Source organism: Mycteria americana, chromosome 5, assembly GCF_035582795.1.
Source record: "Mycteria americana isolate JAX WOST 10 ecotype Jacksonville Zoo and Gardens chromosome 5, USCA_MyAme_1.0, whole genome shotgun sequence".
Taxonomy (NCBI): domain Eukaryota; kingdom Metazoa; phylum Chordata; class Aves; order Ciconiiformes; family Ciconiidae; genus Mycteria; species Mycteria americana.
Genome location: NC_134369.1, coordinates 17033549 through 17045156, shown reverse-complemented (window position 1 = coordinate 17045156; position 11608 = coordinate 17033549). Strand labels below are relative to the sequence as shown.

At 46.7% G+C, this 11608-nt stretch overlaps 1 protein-coding gene across 1 annotated transcript in view; it reads right to left on the bottom strand.

Moving 5' to 3' along the window:
- Positions 1-3437: 3437 nt before the first annotated feature.
- Positions 3438-11608, bottom strand: part of TMEM86A (transmembrane protein 86A) — a 30310-nt gene continuing 22139 nt past the window's right edge. The window contains exon 3 of the mRNA XM_075502290.1: positions 3438-10030. Coding sequence (XP_075358405.1) covers positions 9603-10030 — 428 coding nt within the window. The 3' untranslated portion in view covers positions 3438-9602. The remainder of the gene's footprint in view (positions 10031-11608) is intronic.

Genomic DNA, 11608 nt, shown 5'->3' with positions numbered 1-11608 from the left:
GGCTGCTTCAGGCTCCTCCTTGCCTTGACCTGGGCAGTCTCTTAGGAGGGTCTCTCTGCTGCTAGGGCTACTTGCAGCTGAGTGAGGTGGGAAAGCAGGAATAAGAGACTGTAGAACTGACTGTAGGAGATAAGGGATTCACTTCAAACCGAGCTTAGCTGCAGGTTTATTTTAGATCTCAGGAACTATATTCTTGCTGATTTTAGTTCTGGAAGAGGTGTTGTTACTGCCTGGAGTCAGGTGCTGTAGGCTGGAGGACATCGTACCTTGTCTGAAAGCACTCTTTGTTAGGCCGGAGCTCCTTCAGACCAGGACTTGGAAACCTTTCTTCAGGGACTTTTTTTTTTTAGAGACTTTCAATGGTCTTTACCTGGTGACAGGCTGTCCTAAGGGAAAGGAGTAACGAGTGATCTAAGGGATGAGCAAATCTGCTGATTGGAATAGCTCTGCAGGAGTCTCAGTTGCTGATTTCTATGCTGATTCCATGGGAGCTAAACCTCTGTTTTTCAAATATCTGTCTCCACTTCTCTTAATGTATGCTCTTCTGTCTCTCTTCTTTAAGGAAGGACACTTGCATTCTGCTGCTTAGCCATATTTTCAGTTTTAGCCTTTTTCTGAATATTTGCAAAAGCAAATAGGGCGTTGCTCCACCTCTGTGACACACAGCAGCATCCGTCCTGCTGTTGTAGCTCAGAAGGGGTGAATTTCTGAATATCATTTTCCTTAGGCTGGGAGGTGGCAGGTTGCAGAGAACACAAAGCCTGTTAGGCCCAAAGTGAATTATTGGGAACAGTGATGAACTGAACAAGGGGAAATGAGAATGAAAATGAGAACTCCCTAAATTTGAACTGTTCACTTCCTACAAAAACTGTGACCAAACAACTTTTTCCTTTATACAGTGGAAAGCTTTATAAAGCTTTTTAGCCAGAACTTTGTGAGACTTGCACTCAAAACATAGGGTCGGTTGCAGTAATTATGGCACTTACTCCTTTTTCTTTTTTCTTAAGAAAAAGGTGATAAAAGCCTCCTGACCACAGTGACAGAAAGTTTGCAGGAGTCAAAACACAAGATGTAATTAGTGGAACTAGCTCTGCCTGGTCCAGCATGCAGAACAGCATTGCTGTGTGTCCTGGTTTCAGCTGAGATAGAGTTAATTTTCTTTGTAGTGGCTGGTATGGGGCTATGCTTTGGATTTGTGCTGAAAACAGTGGTGATAATACAGAGCCCCATACCAGCCACTATAAAGAAAATTAACTCTGTCAGCTGAAACCAGGACACTGTGGCTGTGTCGTTTGTCTTTGTGTGGCTCAAAATGCAACTGCCCTTGGCTTCTGTAATGGTTGGTTAAACGAGGTGGTAGAGTGGGGCTTCTGCTCAGCAGGGACATTTCTGATGTTTCCGTCTTCTTTCCCTCTAAGTGGTTTCGGACAGCAGGGTGCCTGTTAAAGGTGGTATTTCTAATACCATCTGCTAATGTATCTTAATGGTAATAAAAGGAGCCAAAGATTGCCGTTCTCTCTTCTATAGACCAGTTTGCTTTTGCACTGGTCAATGAGAATCCTGCTTCTGAGTTCAAGAGGAGACTTGGGTTCTTTCTCCATGTGCCCAGATAGCCCAGCAGGACCTCCATGATGATCTAGGCTTCATTACGTCAGATTGTATATAAACATAGAGTAAGCCATAAATCTGAAGTACTTACATCCTTGCAATACCAAGAAAGTAAATACAGTCTGCAGCTTTGCCAATGAGGGAGTCACTTTGTGAAAGAGCTGGCTGTAGAAGGTAAAACTTGAGATCCGGAAGGGTCCAGGAACTTCACTGCTGGTGGCCAAGACTAGATAAGGAATTACAGAATATCTGAACCATTGAAGGATCAACAGATTGACAGATAGATCAATATGCATATATATACATTGGTGCTGGTTCTTCTAATTAGAGTGAATTCTTCCAGGAGCCAGTTGTGGAATAAAAGCAGAGCAGTGGCCAGCCACAGACACACACTCAGTCTGACAATATTTTGCCACCTTTGTTCCATCTGGAGCTAGGAAGGAGGTATGAGGAAACAGGATGCTCCTCCCAGCAGGCCTCTAAGTTTTTGAAAGGAATTGTAAAAGAGCAAATTAAAGAAAGAGGAAAGTAGCACTCGCTTTTGCCGGCTGTTAACCCCTTTAGGATGCTTTGAAAAGAATTTGGTAGTATTTCTGCCTGGTACTGTTTCATTCTCACATCAGGAACCACCCCACTTCAGAAAGGGAGTATGAAGGAGTCTCTGTTAAGCCTGCAAGCAGATCCATTTAATGGACTGGGAGCAGTTACACACTCCGTGTTTCTATGCTATAAATCCTTGAAACCTGTTCCACTGGTGACAGATGGCCTGGTTCGGGATTAATGAAACCAAATATCTGTGCCGCTGCATCAAACAGCTGAAGAAACTGGCATCAGATCCCCGACCAGAGACAAATGTCCATACTACCCTACTTTTTCCTCCTGAAAATTTTGCGGGGGGGGGGGGGGGGGGGGGGGGGCGGGGAGAGAGACTTGGCCATTTGTGTGGGATTTCTGGGCGGTGAGCAACCTTCCCAGAGCAATCCTTTGCAGCAAGCTGCCTTCTCCCTGGAGGTGTGGACAAACAGCCATTGTACATGGGATCGGCTGTAGCAGCAAGGGGCGAGCGCGCTTCAGGGCTCGGCATCCCAGGGCACCAGGGACGTGTTGCAACGCGAGCTAGGTGCCGTCGTCGCGGTGGTGCTCGGTCAGTTTGTGTTGGATGTGCTCTGTGGGGTGAACATGGGTGTGTTTCAGGGTTCCCCAGACAGGACTACGGTTAGCGTTAGCTTCAGCAGGGCGCTGGGTAGCTCCAGGGCAGAGCCACACGACTGATGGGCATAGCGGTGACACAAAGCTGCCCGCCACAGAGGCTCAGTTGGCTACATACTCCATGCTGAAACTGTCACGGAAACAGAAAATGAGCAAGGGGACACAGTAAAAACAGAAAATGAGCAAGGGGACACAGTATCTGCACAGTAAAAATACCCAGTAAATTAATATTTTAATTGCTGTTACACACAGAAGAAATGAGAAAAAAAATACATTCCAAACAAAGAATTAAAATAATAAAATCAGCATAAAAACGTGTTAAGAAAAGATCCCAGACCAAGTGGCTGTACTGCATGTGGTGACCTTTACAATCACAGTAAAGGAAGTAAGCGCTAGAGACTTTCAGACGTGGCAAGATGCTTGACTCCCTGGGGGAGAGCAGCTGCCTGGGTCACATCTTTCAGTGCGCTCTGCCTGGAACGCGTGGGAGAAGGGCTGGAGCCAGAGGCTCGCGTGGGTACAAGGCATGGCGACTAGCGTTCGGGACAGACCAGCCAGTCTGCGGCCTCGGCCGGGCAGAACTACCGCTTACCCCACGGCATTTTCCTTTCCCTTCCTTGTTTTTGTTTTGTTTTCTCATTTTTGGAGTTTTATTTAACAAAGCGTCGGGTTCTGCCGGCCTGACCCTGCCGGCACCGTAGGCTTTGGAGCAAGCCTCCCCAGGTGAACTGGGAGCAAGGCCTGGTCCAGCAGGAGCCTGCACGAGCAAGGTCTCGGTACGTGTGTTTGTACTGATTCAGCACCAACGGGCTGGCTTTGGTTTCTTGCTTTTTATCTGTCAGGAGAAGGTTTCTTTTATTTCCTGATGCGCCCTCTGTCCTTTGACCGATCCAAATTGGCCCAGTCGTGCTCCCGCTGCAGTCTCGGTGGCTCAGCCCCTGCATCCCTCTTGTACGAGACTGGCCTTGGGCTTCAGCCTCACTGTTGAGCCGCCACACCGCTCCCGTAGCCCATCCTACAGCAGCGTAGTGTCACCACAGAAACAATACAAGCCACAGAAGCTTTGCCATTCCTGCCAACTGGCCACCTTTTTTCATCTGTAGTCTACCTAGAGTGGTATATTTTTATTCTTTACAATAACAGCAAAAATAAAATAACATTAATAAAATTTCCTCCAAACTAAGAAAACTAAACCCCGTCAAACATTTTAAAGAAACTGTAAAAATTTGCATTGTATTTGCTTCTGAGTTCATATTAAGATAAGATTTTACTGCAGCTGCTTCAAAATTATGGTCCGTTTCACATGCACACAGCTCACATTCCTTGGTGTGCAATTCCTCGCCTTCATTTGTGTTTGTACAGCAGCTAGTGCTACCAGAACTAAGTAGTTTCTAGCTGTGGTCCAGACTTGAAATCAGTGAACAGTGACATTTTTATACTAGTTGAGAACACGGTGATGGTTTAGAGCTATATTTCTAGATCAACTTTTTGTTCTGGGCCCTAGGACTAGTGGTACAAACACTTCCTTCACTACAGAACCTGCTATTTCTTTGATTCAGGTGAAAAGTAATTCATTCAAGAAGGATGTTCTGACCTTATTGATTCCATCAAGGCATTCCCTCTCTGCTGATTTTAAAGCCAGTAAAACTTACAATCACAGAAATTAATTCATTAATTTCATTCATCCATGAAACCTAGCTGACCTTCTGCAGAATGAAGGTCAAACAGAATAACTTCATTTTCTGTTCCAGTCTTTTCAACAGCCATAGCAGATTGTGACAGCACTGTGTTTTGGCTGGATTAGGTTTATTCTAGCTAACAGTCAGGGATAAGACCAGACTGCAAAATTTGGATGCAAGGTTGACATCTAAAAATTTGGTTGAGGCTTTTAGAAGAACTAAAAGCCATATGCAAAACTGAAATTAGAGTTCAGACTTTTAAGCTAAACCCTCCTCAGAGTTCAACTGCAGCTGAGCCCATCCTGTTAACCAATATGAATAAATATTTTGCATTTGCTTTCCATCTGATGCAAAGTGAAAAGGCAGTCACACATTCCATGCTTTAAGAGAAGTCCTGCAGATCCCTAAAAGCATTTTTAACACTAAGGTAGGATAATACTCGGGACTTATATAGCACTTTACATCTTCAAAGCGCTGTATAAGCATTAATCCTCACAGCATCCTTGTGAGGTAGGTAAGTGCTGATACCCCCATTTTAGAAATGGGGTGAGAGCCTGGTCCCCTGCTGTTGTAACTTGGCACAGCACTGGCCCTCATATACTTTTGCCTTTTTACACCACATGAGGACCTGGCCCCAGAAAATTTAAGTGACTTACCCAAGGCCACAAAAGGAGCAAGCATGGATAAAAGGCAGAAGTACCCAGGAGGACTTCTGTCATGAGAAGTCGGCAATTTCCCATCATCTTCCAAGAATGCAGTTATGATGCCTCTGCTTAAAAGAGCCCCTGTCTGTATCCAGAAACCAAGCAAGAGAAAGAGGCACCTGCCACTGAGCTTTACAGTTGCTGTTTGCTTTGATCCGCTTCTTCCAGAACAGCTCCCAAAATTACCATGAGAGCAAGCTGACAACATACAGGTGTTAGTGTCAAACTATGGGACTGGAAAACTTCGAAGAGCCACTACAAAATTCTGCAAAGTTTGTCTTGGGAATTTTATATACTTGTGTAAAAATATATCCATTACCTCCACTGATTACAACAGGAAACCTTCAGCAATCTACTTATAAGCCATGTTAGAGTAATTCTTAAACCGATCAGTATTACAGTTGCCTCAGTATGAAGGAGTAAGAAGCCAGGTATTAAGCACGAATATCACTTTCTTGGTAGAGTAGGAGTAAAGCTGTTAAAATCCTCTGGCTTTGCTCTTCTCAACCTGCCATTTCTACACCAGCTTCACCCTGCTGACATCAGTGTGACTGGCACAGCCCTGAAGCATTACTAGCATTTAAAAACCAGATGCAATTAGCATTGCTTCTCTGACTTCACTGGGAGTTCTGTGAGAGGAGGATCCATCTACAGAAAGAAATACAAGGGTGAAATAAATGTGCTACATCTTTTATTTGTCCAAATAAGGAGCCAAAGGATCTCCAAGAGGGTGATAACTACAGAAAGGAAAGAGAGCAAAAGTAACTGGACCATGTGTGTAAGTAACCTCAAGTGACCACAGATGGGAACTGCAGAGGGGTGTTGGAATACAGCAGTCTGAAAAGGAAGCCTCTGTACTTAGCAAGCAAAGGAGCTGATCCTGCTGGGGCTAGGCACGCTACACCACTGGGGTGCTTCATTCCCTCTGTAATGTCCCTGGGCCAAAGACTGGGTGCTTCTCAAAGACTAAAAAGAGTGTCAGTACCCTTGCAAAGGAGAAGAATGGATCAAGCCTCACAGTTTTACAGTGCAAAGAAACAAGAGGAAGGTCCACAAAGGCAGTGCCACGGTCACATCGTTCCCACCTCCTGTTTGCTCCCTTTCAAAGTGAAGATTGCCCTTGCTGGGATTGAGGGAACAGTTTTAATCCCAAGAAAAGGTATTTAACAGACTGTCGGCAACTGCTTAGTGTTTCTCAGGGTTTATGAAACTCAGTATTGTGTCAAATCAGTGTCCACAGCAGCTGGTCTCTTCCCAGCAGGAAAGACCCTCAAGGAAAATGGTCTCATTCAAGTAATATGGATTAAAAGGAGGAATGCAGAGCGGGAGAGAGATTCTGAAGATTGAGAGACTTCCGCTGGCGAACCTCTGAGCCCGCCAGGACTCTCCCTGACTTCGTATGCTGAGGGCTCTGCCTCACGTTCCAGGGAAGGCTGAAGCCATTGCAGCACTGGGACAGAGCCAGCGTGGCTGGCCAGGATGCGTCCCAGCCAGCCCGCTCCAAGTGAGGGGACAGCTGAGGAGCAATAGCCCACTTGGGCTGCACATGTTTCTGCTGTCCCAGTGAGAGCCACCCAGAGACCTCTGCCACCAGAAACTGCACCTCTGATGGCTAGTGGAGAGGAGAGGGCAGGCCTCCTAATTACACTTAAAAGATCCTTTTCTGCAAATATCCGGTGGCTGATGGTGGAGCGGGATAACAAAGCAAGCCACGATGAAAAAGCACGCAGAAAAGCAGCTCAGCCATCTTCAGGAAATTGAAGACTACTCATTTCTAGAGGGGAAGAAAGAGAAAATCAAAATTCTAACTTTTAAATAAAGGTTACTTTATCATGCACACACATTTTCCTCAAAGCAAAGGGAAGCTCAGGGCGTGGGGGGCTCCTCTGAAGAACTGCCAGCTAAGGACTGAGTGTTCTAGACCGACCCATGACAAGGAGCTGTAAACCAGACTGAAATGTGCTGTTTGCTGACCTGCTGGGAGGACGGTGGGGTTCACCCCAAATGCTTAGATTTCCTCTTAGCTGGGTCAGTCTGTTGCAGGAAGAGATTTGCAAACAGTCAAGCTGAGTAACAGCAGGTGACATCCGCAGAGAGCTACACTGCAGGGTTCAAGCTGCGGCCAGGAGATAAGCAATGCTGATGAATGAAGATGTTTTACGGCTCTAAATTCCCTTACCAGTTTACTCCAGACAGGCCCTGGTGTGCCAGTGAATGACTACTGACAATATTACACAACAGCATTAAAGGGAAGAGATTACACAGGGCTGTGCTATTTACAATGCTTTCCCTCTCAATAATGTAGCCGACCTTTCTGATCTCTGTCTGAAGAGCAGCAGATGACTCCACGGGGTCAGGATGGTTAACCTAGATTTTTGTAACGCTGGCTGCATTTGCACTAATGCAGAAGCCATGGGGAGGCAATACCTGTTGCACACCCCGTCCCACCACGCAAGGCTGGGGAGGAGCAGGACACCCACTTAGCACCTCTCATCAAGGGAAAAGCTAGCAGGGCTGGCGGGGTTGCCTCAGCTGCCCCCTGACCCTGCCGCACTCCTCGCAAAGAGGAATTCCTTCTCTGCCAACCGTGCCAGGGACTCAGTGCCAGGCTTTTGCCTGGAATGGTCTGGGTATGTTAGGTATGGAGACGGTGGTGATTTTCAGCCCACGAGGCTGGTCTGGAGGGCTGCCCCTCCTGTTCGCTCTGCCCCTGTGAGCATTGGGGCATGCATGCATTGGGCCATGTATGTTGGGGCATGCATGGATTTGAGTCGTGCAGTCTGTTGTGGTTGTCCCTGTTTAACTGCAGGTTTGAAGAGGTGCAGAAACCCCCAGCAAGCTTCCTTTGCACACCTGAGTGCACTCATGTCTTAAAACAAGCCATTGGGGGAGCATCTCAGCCCATGGGAACAGCCCCAGGATGGACAGAAGGAAAAAGCACATTCAAGATCGTTTCAAACAGAAACAGAGCTTGCTGTTAGATATCCTAAATAAGAGGAAAAAATACACATATGATCACAAATGAACTTGGATTAAAAATCAGGGTAACATCTTCCTAGATCTTTTTAGATCTAGTCTGAAGTCAGAAGTAATCTTGCTTCAGCAGATTGGCAGACAAACCAACCAAAGAATTTGGATCAGAATTAAACAGGTTTTCCCAGCCCTATGGCTCTCACATTCTCACTGCGTCCATGTGAGTTTGAGAGGGAAGTGGCAGGCACTTCAAACACACAGGACAGTGCCTTTCAGGAAGCTCTGCTGAAAAGGGGCTTTCCAAAAACAAGGGGTGCAAAGCTGATTGTTTACCACCAGCTGGCAAAAAACAACAATCTACATCCAAAATCAGGGCCTTGACCACAGGAAATGCTCACACAAAGATCTGAAAGATACTGCAAGCAGCAGTACTGCAAAGCTTAATGAGTCTATGGAATATTATTTGTTAGGATACTGGGGAAGAAAGGCATAAAGGTTAGATTCCTGTCTGACATACTAAGGACAATTAGGACATACATTAGTAAGACACGTGCTCAAAGTCCTGCTGTAAAAATCAAAGTTCCTCATGTGCCCATGACATCTAAGCTGTCACTGGTGGCTGCAGACACCGTGTAACTGCGCACGCATGGCGGGGGAGAATGTACTGGCCTGGCTACCTAGATGTCCCTGAAATCCCACCAAACTCCTAGTTCTGCCACACGCGGCGATGCTGACAGGCACCTGCAGACCTGCCCGGGAGCAGCGATCGGCTGCGATCAAAGCATACAGCACTGCATGTCAGCGCACCTCTTGCTCTGTGCTCTCTGCTTGGTGTTTTGCTTTCATTCTGGTTCTGCTGGGGGCTGCCCCACATGGTGTCGTTGACTCCAAAGCTCAGCCCTCATCTGGATATGCTGTTTTTACTCTACCTCCAGGCTTCCTTTCAGCAAAGGCAATAGCTCCAGTTTGTGTACTGAGTTTGTAATGCACAAAAAGAGACACAAATCAGTTAAATTAATTTTTACCTATGACTTTAGCAGAGATCTGTGCCTGTCTGCCTACTATTGAAAGCAAGTCTTCTAGCACAGTGCATGGCCAAACCTCCTTTCCATCAGCCCTCGTCTTCCCAGACATTCAGCATCAGTTTCAAGACTAATAAGTAAAATGCAGTAGTACACCACTTCCAAGGAGGAAAAGTTGAATGGGTAGCTACTTCAGGGACAGTCTAAGCTTTCTGATGTGGACTCCACACTGAAGTAAGCTGTATTCAGAGAAAGCCGTTCAAAAAAAAGCCCCAAAGGTAGTGCTTCAAAGAAGCAAAATCAACATCACCAATGTGCCTAGAGAAATGGAGATCTCTCTCAGGGGTGAATGCAGCTACAGCACCTGAGATATAACCCACGTTGTTCACAGACTATTGGCACTCCACCTAGCTCCTCTTTCTGAAGTCCTCTTCATCTCTGCTCTCTACAGCCGACAGTGCAATAAGCATTTGGGCTGCATAGTAAGTAGCCATGATGATGAAGCGCGAGTAGGGCACAGGAAAGCAGAACTTGTTAAGTGCAATGGTCAGATCCGACACCATGAACAGCATCGCACCGATGCAGGCCGAGAGCTTGGTCCATGTCCAGAGGTCATTGCACAGCTGCATGCCGGCGACTGCTCGCCAGCCCATGAAGCCAATCAAGGCAATGTAGACGGCTACCAGGTAGGTGAATGGGCCTGAGAGGTAGGAGTACAGGAAGGCATAACAGGAACTGGAAACAAGGCCCATCAACAAGCCGGCTTTGAGGTCCAAAGGCTTCATGCCGAAGGCTGAAGAATACAGGATGTGTGTGATGGCGAACATCAGCAGACCTGGAAAGAGGCATTGACATAGCAAGTGTGACCTTTCATCAGTGACTGGCAGTTGGTAGCAGAAGAAAATACGTGGCTATACTGGGTTTTAAATATACCACAACAAGCACAGGCTTAGATGTACTTGCAGTGTTACAACCCTTAACACTTTAAGCGGGAGCCATACTGGCCACTTGGGACCATTTTAATATAAAAATCTGTGCATAGGAGATCAGCCTTAGCACCAAGCTCCCGCCCTAAGAAAAAGCCCCAGCACACCTACGACGGCAGCCAAGTACGACTCTTGTGATGCAAGCCTTTTTGCTGAGAGGCCAGGTGAACTAAGCTGCTGCAGAAGGAACAAAGCTTGTTTTTCAGGTGGTTCCTCCCCCCCCCTGCTTTGGACAGAAGGGTGGGGGCAAGGCAGACCAAAGATCACCCCCTCTAACTATCCGAAGTGTTTTGCTCATAGGTCGCATGGAACAGGAAGGCTGGAATCAGAGCAGTGTAGGAACAAAATGTGAAAAAAGATACCGATCCCTCCGAACCCAGACACAAAGCCTGACTGTATTTAGCCAGAAACCCAAAGGCACTCAGGGACTAAATCTGGCTTCTACTCCATCTCTGCCTATAGCTAGGAGAAACCTAAGCTGGAAAAAAGCAACTGGCATATTTCAGGGACTGCACCAATGTGATCTGCCAACAATTTTATGGCTATTTGCAAGATTCAGATGGACCTTAGCTGGAATCAATCAGTGAAAACAAAATGCCAGCTTCCCTTTGAAGTGCAACACCCCTGAAAAATGCCAGATGTGGGTGTTAGAAGGTACCACCCATATGTTATTCACTTGCCACTAATCCATTTGACAAAAAGTGTCACAATGTGTTGGCACAGCTGCTGACTACTAGTTATGCCAATTGCAGACAATGAGTCCAGCTCCTCTGGTCCCCTTGTTCCCACACCAACACATGGTGCAGCTGCAGGCCGTCCCACTTTATCCTGGCAAGGTTATTACAGTAGCTGGAAGTTTTCATGCATCTCTAAAGCACGAAATGGAGAAAAGGATCTGGGAAGCTGAGTCCTCCAGCAGGACCCTTGTTTACATTTACAGCATGATGCTGTGGTGTAAAGGGCAGTCACTAAAACCTGCTGCTGGCAGACATTTCTTCATCCTAATACTCTTGTGTTGAGGCAGCTCAAAGAAGGGGAAGTGTCTCCCTGCCTTTGAGGAGGACCAGGTCGGACATCCACTGAAAGCTCAGCCATGGTGGGATGAGAGAGGAACCCGCAGGAGGGAGGGGGCTGGTGGGGATCTGGTCTGCAAGGTGAGGCTGGAGAAAATGGACAGTATGAAGGGGAAGGAAGAGAAGTGCAAAGGAGGGCAATGAGAAGTTGGTGTGTCACAGAGCTATTACACATCATGGGCACAGCACTGAGGAAACTGAGGAGGGATTTAGGACAAGAGCTGTTTATAGTGTTATAGTGCAGGAAAGGTTAGAGCCCTGGGGGCGGTCAGGAGAAGAAGGTTACTTTGCCCTAGCAGTGAGGAGTGGTTTTTCCTTCAATGGCATTACATGAAGAGTTCTGGGACAGGGAAC